At 39.2% G+C, this 18926-nt stretch overlaps 1 protein-coding gene across 3 annotated transcripts in view; it reads left to right on the forward strand.

Annotated features, from left to right (window-relative positions):
* The window catches only part of EGF (epidermal growth factor), a 221387-nt gene that overhangs the window by 156937 nt on the left and 45524 nt on the right, over positions 1-18926 (forward strand). For all 3 annotated transcript variants that reach the window (XM_073571963.1, XM_073571964.1, XM_073571965.1), the window contains 3 exons: positions 11659-11817; positions 13819-13935; positions 17501-17626. In XM_073571963.1, the coding sequence (XP_073428064.1) occupies positions 11659-11817; positions 13819-13935; positions 17501-17626 (402 nt within the window). The remainder of the gene's footprint in view (positions 1-11658; positions 11818-13818; positions 13936-17500; positions 17627-18926) is intronic.

The following is an 18926-nucleotide window of genomic DNA, read 5'->3' on the forward strand; positions in this document are numbered from 1 at the left end:
CTGCTAGAGGGGGAGGATTTGTTACTGTGTGAGGAGGATTTGTTCATGTGGTCGGGGAGGGCCTGTTGCTATGGAGGGTGGGGTTGTTGCTATAGAGGGCAGGTTTTAGTAGAGTAGGAGGAAACGACCAGTTCTCATTTCAATGCCAGAACACACCCCCCTGGACGTTTTTCTTAGAAGCAAGAGATCATATCTTGGAAATCCTGCAAACTGGCCACAGAAGGTAAATTACTTATTGTCAGCATTCTGCAGCCCAGATATGTACTGAGATTATGTGAAAAGCCCGGACAAGAATCATAGAATCATAGAATCATAGAATCGTAGAGTTGGAAGGGACCTCCTGGGCCATCTGGTCCAACCCCCTGCTCAAAGCAGGATTCGCTAAATCATCCCAGTCAGATGTCTGTCCAGCCTCTGTTTGAAGACTTCCATTGAAGGAGAACTCACCACTTCTCGTGGCAGCCTGTTCCACTCATTGATCACTCTAACTGTCAAAAAGTTTTTTCTAATATATAATCTGTGTCTCCTCCCATTCAGTTTCATCCCATTGCTTCTAGTCTTTCCTTGTGCAAATGAGAATAAAGTTGATCCTTCTACAATGTGACAGCCCTTTAGATATTTGTAGACAGCTATTAAGTCTCCTCTCAGTCTTCTCTTTTGCAAACTAAACATTCCCAAATCCTGCAACCTTTCCTCATAAGACAGGGTTTGCAGACCGGTCACCATTCTGGTCGCTCTTTTCTGAACTTGCTCCAGTTTGTTGATGTCTTTTTTAAAATGTGGTGCCCAAAACTGGACACAATATTCCAGATGAGGTCTGACCAAAGAGGAGTAGAGGGAAATAATGACTTCACGTGATCTAGACTGTATGCTTCTGTTAATACATCCTAGAATTGCATTTGCCTTTTTTGCTGCTGCATCACACTGTTGACTCATATTCAGTCTGTGATCTATTAGTATACCCAAGTCTTTTTCACATGTGCTGTCACATAGCCCTATTCCTCCCATTCTATATCTGCTTTTTTCATTTTTATTGCCCAGATGTAGTACTTTGCATTTCTCCCTGTTAAAAACCATTCTGTTAGTTGCTGCCCACTTCCTCAGTTTATTTAAATCGTTTTGAATCCTCTCTCTCTCTTCTCTAGTATTAGCTATCCCTCCTAGCTTTGTGTCATCAGCAAATTTAATCAGTTTACCCTCAATTCCTTCATCTAAATCGTTGATAAAGATGTTGAACAGTACAGGGCCCAGGACAGAGCCCTGTGGTACCCCACTTGAGACATTCTTCCAACTGGATGTGCAGCCATTTACGACCACTCTTTGGGTCCGATCACTAAGCCAGTTATGAATCCACCTAACAGTTGCCTTGTCCATTCCATACTTAGTCATTTTTTCAATAAGGATTGTATGAGAGACTTTGTCAAATGCTTTGCTGAAGTCAAGATATACTATATCTACAGCATTTCCTTGATCCACCCAATCAGTGATACCGTCATAGAAGGAAATTAAGTTAGTCTGACATGACTTATTAGTTACAAACCCATGCTGACTCTGTTTAATCACTTCATTCTTATCCAGGTATTGACATACATGTTGTTTAATAATTTGTTCAAAGATCTTCCATGGTATAGAAGTCAGACTCACCGGCCTATAGTTGCCTGGGTCCACCTTCTTCCCCTTTTTGAAGATAGGAACAACATTTGCTCTTCTCCAGTCTTCTGGCACTTCTCCTGTCCTCCAAGAATTTTCAAAGATTATGGAGAGGGGTTCAAAAATTTCTTCTGCTATCTCCTTCAGTATTCTGGGGTGTAATTCATCTGGACCTGGAGACTTGAATTCATTTAGGTTAGCTAAGTGTTTCCTCACTATCTTTCTGTTTATAGATATCCTGGATTCTTCTATTCCCTTAATAGGACAGTGAATAACAGTTGATGTTACATTTCCTTTCTGAGAGAAAACAGATGCAAAATAGGAATTTAAAAGTTCAGCCTTCTCAACATCCTGTCTTACCATTTCATCATTTTCATCCTGTAAAAATCCTATAGCATCTTTGACTTTTCTTTTACTTTTGACATATCCCCAAAATCCTTTATTATTGCTTTTGACATCTCTTGCAAGCCTCAATTAGTTTTCAGCTTTAGCTAATCTGATTTGTGCCCTGCAGGTTCTGCAGACAGCATTATATTCTTCTTTAGATATGCCTCCCTCTTTCCATTTTATAAACATTTTTTTCTTCCTTTTTAGCATGTGCTTAAGTTCTGTGTTCATCCATCCTGGTTTCCTTAAATGCTTCCTATTCTTCCCTCTTTTCGGAATTGATAACTGTGCTTTGAGAATTTCATTTTTCAAGATTTCCCATCCTTCCTGGACATTTTTGTCTTTAAGGATATCCAGCAAGGGATCCCTCCAATTCTCTTTCTGAATCCCTTAAAATCTGCCTTTCTGAAATCTAACCTTGACGTCTGAGTCTTCACAGGTCTTCCGCCTCTAGTTATCCAAAATTCTAAAATAGCATGGTCGCTACCTCCTAGGGTCCCAGCCACTTTTACCTCCTCAACCATTTCCTCCCTGTTTATAAGGATTAGATCCAAGGTAGCAGTTCCCCTTGTTTTCTCCCTTACCTTTTGGAAGATAAAGTTGTCAGCAAGTCAGGACAAGAATTTCCTTGACCTGTTAGTTTTGCCTGAGAGAGATTCCCAACAAATGTCTGGATAGTTGAAATCTCCCATGACAACTATGTCATATTTTTTGGAGAACTTGGCCATTTGATGCATAAAGAGTTCATCCATATCTTCAGCTTGCACAGGCGGCCTGTAGTAAATGCCTACAATGGTGTCCTTTCCATTGTTCTGTCCTTGTATTCTTACCCAAACAGTTTCCACAGAACTCCCAGTCTCTGAAGCTTCAATCTCTGTGCAGATATACGCGTTTCTAACATACAATGCGACACCCCCTCCTCGTTTATCAAGTCTGTTTCTTGCAAATAAGTTGTATCCTTCTATCCTTGTATTCCAATCATGTGTATTGTCCCACCAAGTTTCAGTGATTCCAATGACATCATATTTCTTTTCCTGTGTTAGTAGTTCCAATTCTCCTTGTTTGTTGCCCATGCTTTGTGCATTAGTATAGAAACATTTTAGTTTGTGATTGGTTTCTCTTTCTCCAATATTTTTATTAATTAGATTCTTTCGTCTTTGTTCTTCCTTTCCACTTCTAATAGCAGAGTTCTCAATAGCATTTGTCAGGTGTATGGCTTTTTCTGGTCTTTTGCTTCCCTTCCCATGTTGTTCTAGTTTAAAGCTCTCCTTACAAGTGTAGCAAGGCGACTTCCAAATACATGCTTTCCAGTCTTCGTAAGGTGCACCCCATCTCTAGCAAGTAGTCCATCATATAAGTAGTTCACTCCGTGATCCAGAAATCCAAATCGTTGCTGACGGCACCATCGATGTAGCCAGTTGTTCACCTGCAGAATCTTATTCCACCTCCTTGTTCCATGGCCATCCACTGGGAGGATGGAAGAGAAGACCACCTGCGCTCCCAGTTCTTTCACTTTCTTGCCTAAGTCTTCAAAGTCTCTGCAGATGGTTTCCAGGTCGTTTCTTGCGGTGTCATTTGTCCCCACATGTAGTAGCAGGAATGGGTAGTCATCTGTAGGTCTGAAGAGTCCTGATATCCTGTTAGACACATCTTTAATTTTTGCACCTGGAAGACAGCACATTTCTCTTGAAGTTATATCCGGTCTGCAGATAGCGGCCTCTGTTCCTCTCAACAGGGAATCCCCCATGACCACCACTCTCCGTTTCTTCTTCACAACATTTTTCTTTCTCCATCCAGGAGGACTCTGAAGGCGTACAAGGTTGCTGTTTGTTGGCAAAGTCTTATCCTGATGTATATCTTCATCGTTTTCCTGCGTGAGAGCCTGGTACTGGTTTCTGAGCAGTATGGGCGCTGACTGCCTCCTGATCCTCCTGCTTCTCTGGGTCACATGTCTCCATTCCTCTGTTTCTTCAGGTGCACTTCGAATTTCTTCTCTTTCTGTAACATGAAGAGATAATTCTGCTTTGTCCAAGAACTCTTCACCTTCCTTAATGATCTTCAACGTAGTTAACCTCTCTTCGAGATTTTGCAACTTTTCCTCCAACAGGGACACGAGCTTGCATTTGTGGCATGTGAAGTTTGGCTTTTCCACTGGTAAATCTGTGAACATGTAGCAAGAAATGCAGCTCACCAAATGGCTCCTGGCCTCTTCCATCTTGAGATTTCTTAAAAACTATGTAAGATGAGACTCAAACCAGGGGAAGAGTCTTGAGGAGATCATTTGCATATTCCCAGTGCCTTCTGGGATAAGTGAAGAGTCTCCGCGAGCTCAACGATCACTGGGTTTTGGCGGTTGCAGCTGAAAAGAGGAAATCGGAAACCCAGGGGAAGAGTCTTGAGGAGATCATTTGCATATTCCCAGTGCCTTCTGGGATAAGTGAAGAGTCTCCGCGAGCTCAACGATCACTGGGTTTTGGCGGTTGCAGCTGAAAAGAGGAAATCGGAAAACCAGGGGAAGAGTCTTGAGGAGATCATTTGCATATTCCCAGTGCCTTCTGGGATAAGTGAAGAGTCTCCGCGAGCTCAACGATCACTGGGTTTTGGCGGTTGCAGCTGAAAAGAGGAAATCGGAAAACCAGGGGAAGAGTCTTGAGGAGATCATTTGCATATTCCCAGTGCCTTCTGGGATAAGTGAAGAGTCTCCGCGAGCTCAACGATCACTGGGAAATTTGGCTCATCTTTCATCGTTTTTAAGAAATCTCAAGATGGAAGAGGCCAGGAGCCATTTGGTGAGCTGCATTTCTTGCTACATGTTCACAGATTTACCAGTGGAAAAGCCAAACTTCACATGCCACAAATGTAAGCTTGTGTCCCTGTTGGAGGAAAAGTTGCAAAATCTCGAAGAGAGGTTAGCTACGTTGAAGATCATTAAGGAAGGTGAAGAGTTCTTGGACAGAGCAGAATTATCTCTTCATGTTACAGAAAGAGAAGAAATTCGAAGTGCACCTGAAGAAACAGAGGAATGGAGACATGTGACCCAGAGAAGCAGGAGGATCAGGAGGCAGTCAGCACCCATACTGCTCAGAAACCAGTACCAGGCTCTCACGCAGGAAAACGATGAAGAAATACATCAGGATAAGACTTTGCCAACAAACAGCAACCTTGTACGCCTTCAGAGTCCTCCTGGATGGAGAAAGAAAAATGTTGTGAAGAAGAAACGGAGAGTGGTGGTCATGGGGGATTCCCTGCTGAGAGGAACAGAGGCCGCTATCTGCAGACCGGATATAACTACAAGAGAAATGTGCTGTCTTCCAGGTGCAAAAATTAAAGATGTGTCTGACAGGATATCAGGACTCTTCAGACCTACAGATGACTACCCATTCCTGCTACTACATGTGGGGACAAATGACACCGCAAGAAACGACCTGGAAATCATCTGCAGAGACTTTGAAGACTTAGGCAAGAAAGTGAAAGAACTGGGAGCGCAGGTGGTCTTCTCTTCCATCCTCCCAGTGGATGGCCATGGAACAAGGAGGTGGAATAAGATTCTGCAGGTGAACAACTGGCTACGTCGATGGTGCCGTCAGCAACGATTTGGATTTCTGGATCACGGAGTGAACTACTTATACGATGGACTACTTGCTAGAGATGGGGTGCACCTTACGAAGACTGGAAAGCATGTATTTGGAAGTCGCCTTGCTACACTTGTAAGGAGAGCTTTAAACTAGAACAACATGGGAAGGGAAGCAAAAGACCAGAAAAAGCCATACACCTGACAAATGCTATTGAGAACTCTGCTATTAGAAGTGGAAAGGAAGAACAAAGACGAAAGAATCTAATTAATAAAAATATTGGAGAAAGAGAAACCAATCACAAACTAAAATGTTTCTATACTAATGCACAAAGCATGGGCAAAAAACAAGGAGAATTGGAGCTACTAACACAGGAACAGAAATATGATGTAATTGGAATCACTGAAACTTGGTGGGACAATACACATGATTGGAATACAAGACTAGAAGGATACAACTTATTTGCAAGAAACAGACTTGATAAACGAGGAGGGGGTGTCGCATTGTATGTTCGAAACGCGTATATCTGCACAGAGATTGAAGCTTCAGAGACTGGGAGTTCTGTGGAAACTGTTTGGGTAAGAATACAAGGACAGAACAATGGAAAGGACACCATTGTAGGCATTTACTACAGGCCGCCTGTGCAAGCCGAATATATAGATGAACTCTTTATGCATCAGATGGCCAAGTTATCCAAAAAATATGACATAGTTGTCATGGGAGATTTCAACTATCCAGACATTTGTTGGGAATCTCTCTCAGGCAAAACTAACAGGTCAAGGAAATTCTTATCCTCTCTTGCTGACAACTTTATCTTCCAAAAGGTAAGGGAGAAAACAAGGGGAACTGCTACCTTGGATCTAATCCTTATAAACAGGGAGGAAATGGTTGAGGAGGTAAAAGTGGCTGGGACCCTAGGAGGTAGCGACCATGCTATTTTAGAATTTTGGATTACTAGAGGTGGAAGACCTGTGAAGACTCAGACGTCAAGGTTAGATTTCAGAAAGGCAGATTTTAAGGGATTCAGAAAGAGAATTGGAGGGATCCCTTGCTGGATATCCTTAAAGACAAAAATGTCCAGGAAGGATGGGAAATCTTGAAAAATGAAATTCTCAAAGCACAGTTGTTAACAATTCCGAAAAGAGGGAAGAATAGGAAGCATTTAAGGAAACCAGGATGGATGAACACAGAACTTAAGCACATGCTAAAAAGGAAGAAAAAAATGTTTATAAAATGGAAAGAGGGAGGCATATCTAAAGAAGAATATAATGCTGTCTGCAGAACCTGCAGGGCACAAATCAGATTATCTAAAGCTGAAAATGAACTGAGGCTTGCAAGAGATGTCAAAAGCAATAATAAAGGATTTTGGGGATATGTGAAAAGTAAAAGAAAAGTCAAAGATGCTATAGGATTTTTACAGGATGAAAATGATGAAATGGTAAGACAGGATGTTGAGAAGGCTGAACTTTTAAATTCCTATTTTGCATCTGTTTTCTCTCAGAAAGGAAATGCAACATCAACTGTTATTCACTGTCCTATTAAGGGAATAGAAGAATCCAGGATATCTATAAACAGAAAGATAGTGAGGAAACACTTAGCTAACCTAAATGAATTCAAGTCTCCAGGTCCAGATGAATTACACTCCAGAGTACTGAAGGAGATAGCAGAAGAAATTTTTGAACCCCTCTCCATAATCTTTGAAAATTCTTGGAGAACAGGAGAAGTGCCAGAAGACTGGAGAAGAGCAAATGTTGTTCCTATCTTCAAAAAGGGGAAGAAGGTGGACCCAGGCAACTATAGGCCGGTGAGTCTGACTTCTATACCAGGAAAGATCTTTGAACAAATTATTAAACAACATGTATGTCAATACCTGGATAAGAATGAAGTGATTAAACAGAGTCAGCATGGGTTTCTAACTAATAAGTCATGTCAGACTAACTTAATTTCCTTCTATGACGGTATCACTGATTGGGTGGATCAAGGAAATGCTGTAGATATAGTATATCTTGACTTCAGCAAAGCATTTGACAAAGTCTCTCATACAATCCTTATTGAAAAAATGACTAAGTATGGAATGGACAAGGCAACTGTTAGGTGGATTCATAACTGGCTTAGTGATCGGACCCAAAGAGTGGTCGTAAATGGCTGCACATCCAGTTGGAAGAATGTCTCAAGTGGGGTACCACAGGGCTCTGTCCTGGGCCCTGTATTGTTCAACATCTTTATCAACGATTTAGATGAAGGAATTGAGGGTAAACTGATTAAATTTGCTGATGACACAAAGCTAGGAGGGATAGCTAATACTAGAGAAGAGAGAGAGGATTCAAAAAGATTTAAATAAACTGGAGAAGTGGGCAGCAACTAACAGAATGGTTTTTAACAGGGAGAAATGCAAAGTACTACATCTGGGCAATAAAAATGAAAAAAGCATATATAGAATGGGAGGAATAGGGCTAAGTGACAGCACATGTGAAAAAGACTTGGGTATACTAATAGATCACAGACTGAATATGAGTCAACAGTGTGATGCAGCAGCAAAAAAGGCAAATGCAATTCTAGGATGTGTTAACAGAAGCATACAGTCTAGATCACGTGAAGTCATTATTTCCCTCTACTCCTCTTTGGTCAGACCTCATCTGGAATATTGTGTCCAGTTTTGGGCACCACATTTTAAAAAAGACATCAACAAACTGGAGCAAGTTCAGAAAAGAGCGACCAGAATGGTGACCGGTCTGCAAACCCTGTCTTATGAGGAAAGGTTGCAGGATTTGGGAATGTTTAGTTTGCAAAAGAGAAGACTGAGAGGAGACTTAATAGCTGTCTACAAATATCTAAAGGGCTGTCACATTGTAGAAGGATCAACTTTATTCTCATTTGCACAAGGAAAGACTAGAAGCAATGGGATGAAACTGAATGGGAAGAGACACAGATTAGATATTAGAAAAAACTTTTTGACAGTTAGAGTGATCAATGAGTGGAACAAGCTGCCACGAGAAGTGGTGAGTTCTCCTTCAATGGAAGCCTTCAAACAGAGGCTGGACAGACATCTGACTGGGATGATTTAGCGAATCCTGCTTTGAGCAGGGGGTTGGACCAGATGGCCCAGGAGGTCCCTTCCAACTCTACGATTCTATGATTCTATGATTCTATGATTCTTCACTTATCCCAGAAGGCACTGGGAATATGCAAATGATCTCCTCAAGACTCTTCCCCTGGTTTTCCGATTTCCTCTTTTCAGCTGCAACGGCCAAAACCCAGTGATCGTTGAGCTCGCGGAGACTCTTCACTTATCCCAGAAGGCACTGGGAATATGCAAATGATCCCCTCAAGACTCTTCCCCTGGTTTTCCGATTTCCTCTTTTCAGCTGCAACGGCCAAAACCCAGTGATCGTTGAGCTCGCGGAGACTCTTCACTTATCCCAGAAGGCACTGGGAATATGCAAATGATCCCCTCAAGACTCTTCCCCTGGTTTTCCGATTTCCTCTTTTCAGCTGCAACGGCCAAAACCCAGTGATCGTTGAGCTCGCGGAGACTCTTCACTTATCCCAGAAGGCACTGGGAATATGCAAATGATCTCCTCAAGACTCTTCCCCTGGTTTTCCGATTTCCTCTTTTCAGCTGCAACGGCCAAAACCCAGTGATCGTTGAGCTCGCGGAGACTCTTCACTTATCCCAGAAGGCACTGGGAATATGCAAATGATCTCCTCAAGACTCTTCCCCTGGTTTTCCGATTTCCTCTTTTCAGCTGCAACGGCCAAAACCCAGTGATCGTTGAGCTCACGGAGACTCTTCACTTATCCCAGAAGGCACTGGGAATATGCAAATGATCTCCTCAAGACTCTTCCCCTTTAATGTGCAAATGAGCTGTTAAGATCTATGTTCTGGACATTGATCTGCATGTTAATCTGTCTCAAAAGATTACTTTAAATGAAAGAGGGCGTTATCAGTGTGAGACATGTAATGACTGACAGTTTACTCTCTTGATCTACACGATAATTATCGATTTCTCTGGAATAAGATATTGGATCACAAGTACCATTTTATTCAACTTTCTATTACCTACATGCCTATATAGGTACGAACCGCAAATATAGTAAAAAAGTCACTTTATTGTAACAAACGCTTTAGACAAAATGTGCAAAAATACAGACAACAAACAAGTTGCTCAAACAGGGCTCATATATGGTAACCGCTACTAACACCCTATATATAACAGAATGGGTAATATAAAGTGAAGCAAAGAGTCTCAAAGAGAGCCATTAATTTCATAGTGTACAGGCCCTCACTAAGAGAAAACAGAGCTATCACACTCCAAATAGAAAAATTCAAAGTGAATGGATAAATATCCATCCAAATTAGTAACAACACAGTCCAAGGAGTCAAGAAACATACCCATAAGTATCTGCAGGTGAACGTGGCACTAAAAAGAGCGGCCCCGACGCGCGTTTCGAGGAAGCCCACGCGAAACGCGCGTCGGGGCCGCTCTTTTTAGTGCCGCGTTCACCTGCAGATACTTATGGGTATGTTTCTTGACTCCTTGGACTGTGTTGTTACTAATTTGGATGGATATTTATCCATTCACTTTGAATTTTTCTATTTGGAGTGTGATAGCTCTGTTTTCTCTTAGTGAGGGCCTGTACACTATGAAATTAATGGCTCTCTTTGAGACTCTTTGCTTCACTTTATATTACCCATTCTGTTATATATAGGGTGTTAGTAGCGGTTACCATATATGAGCCCTGTTTGAGCAACTTGTTTGTTGTCTGTATTTTTGCACATTTTGTCTAAAGCGTTTGTTACAATAAAGTGACTTTTTTACTATATTTGCGGTTCGTATCTCCATGGTTTTTTTAGGATCTATATTATAGTGGAGTTTCCGTAGTTACTTATATATCCTCAATGAAGATTTATCTATTCATATGAGTAATGAGTGTGTATCAGTGGTATTTATTTTCATGCCTATATAGGTGACTTATGAGGGTTGATCCTCCTAACAGATCCCATTGGGGGCACCGGACATTTACAACTTGTTTTTGCATTACTAAAATGTCCTAAATAAACCTGCATTCATATTTGGAGGGTGCTGAGTTTTCTTTACACATTTACCTGGAAAACTATGACCTTCCAGCTGACATCGATGAGCTCATTATGAAAGAACAGTTTTCCATTCATAAAAAGGTGTCAGAATGCTGAAGTGTGACAGCAGACTGCAGGCTCGTCATCCGCTTAATAAAGACTTCATCAAATGGAGCCATGGAAAAACTGCTAATGGCCCTGAAACAACAGCAGGTATCCAGGGATTAAGGTAATCTCCTCCCAAATATGGGATTATTTACAGGGTGCACTCAGGTAGATCATTTATAGGAGTTTTGTTTTGTGAGCTTATCATGGCATTACCATGTGGGTCCTCCTCACGTTCTCCCTAAATAGACAATAAAGCACATGTGAGTCATTGTTTTTCTACACGCTCATAACTACATTGCAGTCATAATCTTTTATAGTGTTAGGAGGATGGAATTAGACGATCCACTTTGTTTTGATACCCTTCATGGATTGAATTGTATTTCTGGCTGCCGCATAAAGAATGGAAAAGGGGAAGAGAACTGCTTTAGATGCCTTGATGTAGCATAATGGAAGCTTTAGTGTGCTGACTATCTAATCTGAGAATACTTGTGAAGTGTCCAGATATCCTGGCTTGGCACCCACTGCGATGGAGGGAGTGTCCTCGTTCATCTTCTTTAAAGGCCTAGGACTTAAGCCCTGGCTCATGTTCAAAGTGAAATGCATTAGCTTGTTAGAAGTGTAACACTTTTATTCAGCCCTCAGTTTAGTCTCTGCCTATAACGAAACATGCACCAAATTATGGGACAGTCCACCAGGCACCTGGCTATAATAAAACATAATTCTACTTCTAGCTGTCTATATTTATCTACTGATCCTATTATACTCATAATGCCCCTTATAATACTAGTAATAATAAGAAAGCTGTGTGATATAATGAAGGTGTAATTAGTTTAAGATGAAGTTTGACGCTTTTCTGTGTTACAGCCATTACTGACAACATACCCGAAGTTAGAAAAGACAATGTAGGCAATGAGACAGCGCACGACGAGTCCTTTCTTCATGGCCCGCTAACTACCATCTTTTATGAAACACTTGATAATTTTCATTCCAGTAATGATCTGGTTGCTGAAATACTGGTGTCAGGTAAGATCTATCCTCCTCAAGAGTCATATACATGTTAGTCTCCTATTTCTAACTGTGTTTTCCTACGAATGTGGTTGCACTTTTCAAGATTTCCTTTGGAACTTTTTTTTTAATTTAGTAATGTTATTGTCTGCAGCAATCTACTTATCATGTTGCAAATTGGATTTATGATTATTTTCAACAATTCAGAAACTAATCCATTCTTCTCATCATGTTTTCTTCTATAAAGTTTCAATCCAGAGCTTCTAATCTTAAACACATCTATCTATCTATCTATCTATCTATCTATCTATCTATCTATCTATCTATCTATCTATCTATCCCTATGTGTGCAATTGACCAATAACCTTTCTTTCTTTCTTTCTTTCTTTCTTTCTTTCTTTCTTTCTTTCTTTCTTTCTTTCTTTCTTTTCTTTCTTTCTTTCTTTCTTTCTTTCTTTCTTTTTCTTTCTTTTCTTTCTTTCTTTCCTCTCTATTTCTTTCTTTCCTTCTTTCTCTTTTTCTTTCTTTCTCTATATACAGTATCTAGTATTTATCTATCTATTTTTCATTTATCTATTTAGATTATATATACTGTATCCATATATCTATTTATCTGTGTATTCACTTATGACGTTTCTGTGTCAGGATCATGTATAAGAAAGAAGTTATGAAGGTTGCAGATGTCATGACGTAAAACTTATATTACTAAAACATACAGAAAAGATAAAGTGAATATCTACATATTTCCACATTTTTCCAGGGTTACAAATATACATTATCATAATTAGTATCATGTCCAGCATACTTCTGATACAGAGTTTGACTTTTCTAATAGGGAGACATCCAAAAGACACGTTTTCTTCATTACCCCTTTTATGTTTTGTGGGCTTACAATATTTTGATAATTTCAGGTAATTTAATTAAACATTTAATTACATGAGAATGGATCTTTATCCATTTAATATTTCACGGTTTTAGTATAATTTTCAGGCATTTTGCTTTTATTTGGTGAGAATTTGGTATGCCGTTCTGTGAAATCATTTATAAGCAGCAGGGATATAATGCCCCTCCAAATATATTTTATGGTTATAATGACACTAACGATAAAGCAATTTAATTGCAACTCTACTTTATCATCATATTTTTCCTGTGGCTAGTTACATGCGCATTTATAAGCCAATACATTCATTTACAATCAGGTGTTCTCATTACACTCTTTGCTGGCAGTGTAATAATTCTGATTTTGTAAAAAGTGTCAAACATTTGTGATTAATTGAGAACATTACTTTTAATTATTTATTTATTTTATTATTATTTATTATTAAAACGCCATTTATCCTGTGAAAAATAGATACAAATGTAATTATATGTCACATCCATACACATTAGAATGTATCTATGTAAATTAAACAATTTATATCTTCATGTAGCTTCGGATATATATATATTATATATATATATATATGCATATACACACACACATATATATATATACATACACACATATATATTTATATATAATATATATACATGTATGTACATATATGTATATGCATATATATACTGCATATGTATATACATATGCTACAGCCATTTAAATGTATATATATATCTAAATGACAATGTATATATATATATATATATATATATATATTTTAAATGATCATAGCGGTCCCTGACAAACTCTCTTGTGAACCTGTATTTTATTTTTCTTAGTTATTAATAACAATGATGAGTTGCTCATTTACACATGTAGAAACTGTAGCGAATCTGTGTTATCTTGTTTGCGGCGTGGACCTGAGCTAGGGATTCACACTGTTAATCTAGCCAAATCTTCCCTTGTTGGAAACTATAGACAGCTATATACTCTAGTAACTAGTTGCCATGATTGTATTTTAGGAATACTCCATATTGACCTGAAAAAGTGATTTTAAAAGGTCACATAGTAAGTGCACCTGTTCCTTGTGTAATTCTTTCTTTGGCAGATTTGTAAGCCTGTAAACTTTGTTCTCTGAACAGATGAGCGTTTCTGCGTGCAGAGTCAGTGCGATATCAATGCACGCTGTGTGCCATCAGAAGATGGACCAAGATGCCAGTGCTTGGAAGGCTATACTGGGAATGGCAGGACCTGTAATGGTAATGACATTTGTCAAATCCTTCTTTATGACCGTCTCTTTAATAGTAGGTGACATAAAAGTATGTTGAGCGCTTTGTCAGCGCCAAGCTATAAGCTTGCCACCATAAATGCAGGCGCATCACCAAATTATTATTAAGTGTCTCGGCTCTGGAAATCTGTGGGAATGAACAGGCTGACACGGATGTGATATATAAAACATTTCTTTCATCCAAACATTTTATACTTTTTGTTATCTTAGCCAACTTTAGCTTTTCAAGATTTTTGCTCATGTGAGCCAAGTTTGCTTAAACTGTTTTCGAAATGAGCGATTGCTGTATTTTTGTGATCACATTTTTGTAAATGGTACGGCAAGTAAAACACATTAAACTTGATATAATGATGGTAGAACATTCTCTACATCATCCTTTGTCTCCTATCTTGCAGATAAAAAATAATATCTCATTCTTTAGAAATAAAAGCTATCTTGAAGAAAATCTAACATTTCTTAAACAGTTTTCTAACAATCAAACAAACATACAAGTGATGAGGATAACAAGGAGGAAAAGAAAAGGGTCTGGGATATAGAGGATGACAATGGAAAAAAATATGTAATATAGGGTATTGGTGCATTGACAAGAGTAGATAATCAGTGAACAAGCGTTCGTAGTAACGTTCTTAGAGATTACCGATCAAACGTGCAATGGCTGATCGGACCCATGTATGTCAGCAAAAATATAATTATCAACGGCAGTATATCACCACTTGTAAACAGGGGATGTGCTTCAAATAGAATGTTACTGCATGGAGACAGAACACTCGTATTAACAATTGTTCTCTCTCCATGGTTCATCAGCCTGTAAAAACAAGCCAGTAAACAATCGCCAGATAATTTGTGCACTCTCAGGTGGCACTTATATGGACAAATTAGGCATGTGTAAATAAATGCACCTTAATGACCACTGACCATCTTAATCTCGTCTTACTACTATCAGCACACTCAGTGTCAGACTGGGATGCCAAGGGCCCACCACTAAGATCAACTCCGGGGCCCCACTTTTCAGCTACATGCAAATATGGGTTTACTCTCATTCACAAATTTCTATACCAATAAGCTGGGTTCATTGTTAAATTAATAAGATGTTGCCTTTGTCTGTATATCTTGAATTCAGTATATTGTTCCAAGTAATGCATGGGTGCCCACCGGAGGATTCTCCTGTTCTCTTATTGGCCAGTCTGAGCCTAGGCACACCTACCAATAAACTCTTTAATTAAAGATTGAGCATTTGTGGGGGCATCAGAAATATGGAAACGTAGGCATTAGTGATGAGCGAGTATACTCGTTACTCAAGAGTTCCTGAACATGCTTGGATGATCTCCGAGTATTTGGATGTGGTCGGAGATTTAGTTTGTGTCACCGTAGCTGCATGATTTGCAGCTGCTAGGCAGCCTGAATACATGTGGGGATTTCCATAACAAACAGGCAACCCACACATGTTTTCAGCCTGTCCAGCAGCCGCAAATCATGCAGCTACGGTGACACAAACTAAATCTCCGAGCACATCCAAGCATGCTTGGGAAATCTTGAGTAACGAGTATACTCGCTCATCACTAGTAGGCATCTATTCAATAGGATGTTTATAAAGTAAACTCAAGCCCACCTTGTCCTTGGATAATTGGTTGAAAAAAATGGGCAGAGAGGTCACCACTTTCTGGAAACCATAACTTTTTAAATACTGAAATTTCAATTTTTGGAGATTTAACATTTACAGGCACAATGGTACCAAATATGTCCATTTATTTTTTATTTTACATTTTCTGAATGGGGAATATGGAGGAGATTTTAACTTTATGTTAGTTCTATTTGTTTCTGTTTTTTTACAATATATTTTTAAAAATGTTTACTACATTTTTTAGTCTTTTTGGAGCACTTGAATCTGTGATTGATTCTTGATTATACTATATACTGTACCTCAAACTACAGTACTGTAGTATATAATGTAACTGACATTCTCAAGGCGATCAGAAATGTTGTATCTACCTCAAAATGGTATCAACAAAACAGAGTGCAAAAAACAAATCCCTACACAACCCAATTGACTGAAAACTAAAAACATTAAGGGTCTTGGAAAATAGCGACATATGCAAAAAATGTCCCCAAATTTTTTTACCGCGTAAATAAAAAAAAGCTATGTGTAGTGAAGCCTCCACAAGGGGGAGCTGGTGAGGGAAGAGAGGTTACACACTAAGAGCAGCAACCCTGAGCAACAGCACAGGTGCCACAGGTAACGAGAGAGAATAGTCAGACGAACCGAGTCACAAACTAGCAGGAGCAGACGTACCAGAAGGAGCAGCAATACACGTAGTCAAAATACCAAGCCGAGAGTCAGAAAGCCAGAACATGAGCACAGGGTCCAAAACGTGAGACGAAATACGTGGTCGGGGTACAAGCCGGGGAGTCAGATGCCATAGAGGGAACGTAACAGCAGAGACGAATACCAAGAGACGGGGTCAGAAATCAGTCCGGGTCATACACGTGAATATCAGTCAAAGGCAGGAGGAACACCAAGGTACAAGTGTCAGAGGCTCTAAACTGGAAGCTTGAGCTATCACTAACACTGGTCAGCAGGCTGTGAGAGACTGAAATAGCCCAGCTAGCTCCAGAACGAGGCTGAGGAGATTAACTCCCGCATGACCAGTTCGGAGTGAAGACAGCAAAAAATAAACTCCGGACTGGACCATGACACTATGCATGTTTGGTATTTGCATAATCATACTGACCTGGCAAATCATGTTGCTGAGTAATTTTTACTGTCTAGTGAGCACCATTAATAGAAAACCCCCAAAACAACTGCAGAATTCCACTTATTGTTGCAATTTTGCTGCACTTGGATTTTCCCCTATTTTCCAGCACTTCACATTATAAAATTAATGGTGTCTTTCAACTCATACTGCAAAAAAAAAGCTCTCATATGGCAATGTTGACAGAAAAACAGAAAAAGAAAAAGTTATGGCTTTTGGAAGAGGGAGAGGGAAAAATGAAAAGGCAAAAATTAGGAAAATAGCCATGTTGGGAAAGGTTTAAAAGAGAGGCTTCCCATTGGATGCCCATATTACAAAGTTTGTCACACCATTTTTGGGAAGAATGTATGATAAATATTGTGAAAGCCAAGAAACATTGTATAATTTGATATCACACATACAGACATGACATTACTTTTCAAATACAGCAGGGATCTCCTGTTAATAAAACATACTGTGAGTGTGGAATGTAAACTATGAGTAATGTTATTTCCATGCACGCACTTTGCGATGTAATGCGAATTTTTAAGTACACCTCCTTTCTTGAATTCCATCCTGATAAAAACAACTGCCACATAAAACCCTAAAATTACTAGTAACAAAAGGGTGAAAAAGCTGAAATCACATTCCACACCCCATCCTGAATTCAGTTGCTTATAGAAAGATATTATAAGACATGCTCTTATTATAGAGGAAATGATTCTGTATTTTCTGTGTCCCTTTTAAAAGGTGGTATAGAACATGATGCTAATGCTTATATAATAATATTTATTGTCCTTCCTTCAGATATTGATGAATGCCTTTTAGAAATTGCTGCTTGTGATTCACCCCGAGCAAAATGTATTAATATGGAAGGTGGATATATCTGCAAATGCACGGAAGGTTTACTGGGAAATGGTCTTGAGTGCTCTGGTAAGTAGCAAGTCATTTACAAGGTTTGGTGTGACTACAAAAATCTACTAGTTGACATGCTTTAATAGAATTTGCTGATTTCCAATATTGTACAGCAACATTTTGAACTTTGAACATGTGAAACATGTCATGGAGGAAGTACATAAAGACATTTCCAGAGAAGGGACTATCACTCTCACATTAAACAGGGGAAGTGAGAAACTAATTATACCTGGTGAAGTGAAAGAGAGCTGACAGTTCAACATATTTTGAAGTAGGGACCTCTTGCAATGACTATGTAATTACAACCGCAAAGATATGATCTGGGAACCAATCACCTACATTGGGATTCGTTTATGCAGAAATGTACATTCTTAGGCAAGATCTTCTTCTGTTCAAAGGGCCTTTGTGAGACACATTAGAAACCAGTGGTCAGTGATGAACGTTTTTGCTCAATCCAATATTTATGGGAGATATATTTTTGTCGTCGTAGTAAAGGGACAAATATAACGCATTCACTCACATCATCGTAAGGATATTTGAACCCTACAACTTAATATCCATCTTATAGACGATGCTATCCATGCCATGTTTTATCTCTATAGAAAGGTAAAATTGTAATAGGAAACATGACGGCAATATCTACCGGATCCTCCAGGAGCAAAGATATCCTGAAAATTGGGAATGTCATAACATTCTAAAAGACCTAGCACAAGCCACTATGAGACCCATATGAGCTCACTTAAAGGAGGCATGTAGGCACACCCGAGAGCTAATAAAAAACAGAATTTGGGTTTTTGTATTTTGTCAGTCCTGGAAGGCACAGCTTTCTGTGTTTTATCCTTTTTAATAAGGCGTACTTCCCTCCGCTAAGCTCTGAGCCATTTCTGTGACAAAAGGTCGCAGGAACCCATATGGGCTAATAAAACCACTATATTTTTTCTAAGAAAGAGTGCTGTCTTCATCTTTTTTGTACTATTTTGAGGATCGGTCTATGCCTGGAAGGTCTGGCACCCATTTTTCACATACTGCTTGCTAGTGCTGCCTTTTATATATAAAATCTATATCACTAGCAGTGTATCAATGTTGCTTTACTTATTCTGCAGTCACCTTCTATATCATAACCCTGGTTTACTTGGTTTACCTTCACATTTCTGCAGCTTGTGAGTGAAAATGAAAAGAATAAACTTGTTGTCAAACACATTCCTAGGGTTACATCTTGACTTTTTGGTTTCACTGCTGAGATATCCCATAGAATTGCATTGAGTAGCTTAAAAATAACTTCAAAAATGATCTAGTATAGATGATAGGTATCACTCAA

The sequence above is a fragment of the Dendrobates tinctorius genome, unplaced genomic scaffold (genome assembly GCF_039654945.1).
Source record: "Dendrobates tinctorius isolate UK_male_01 unplaced genomic scaffold, ASM3965494v1 ptg000030l, whole genome shotgun sequence".
NCBI classification, from domain to species: domain Eukaryota; kingdom Metazoa; phylum Chordata; class Amphibia; order Anura; family Dendrobatidae; genus Dendrobates; species Dendrobates tinctorius.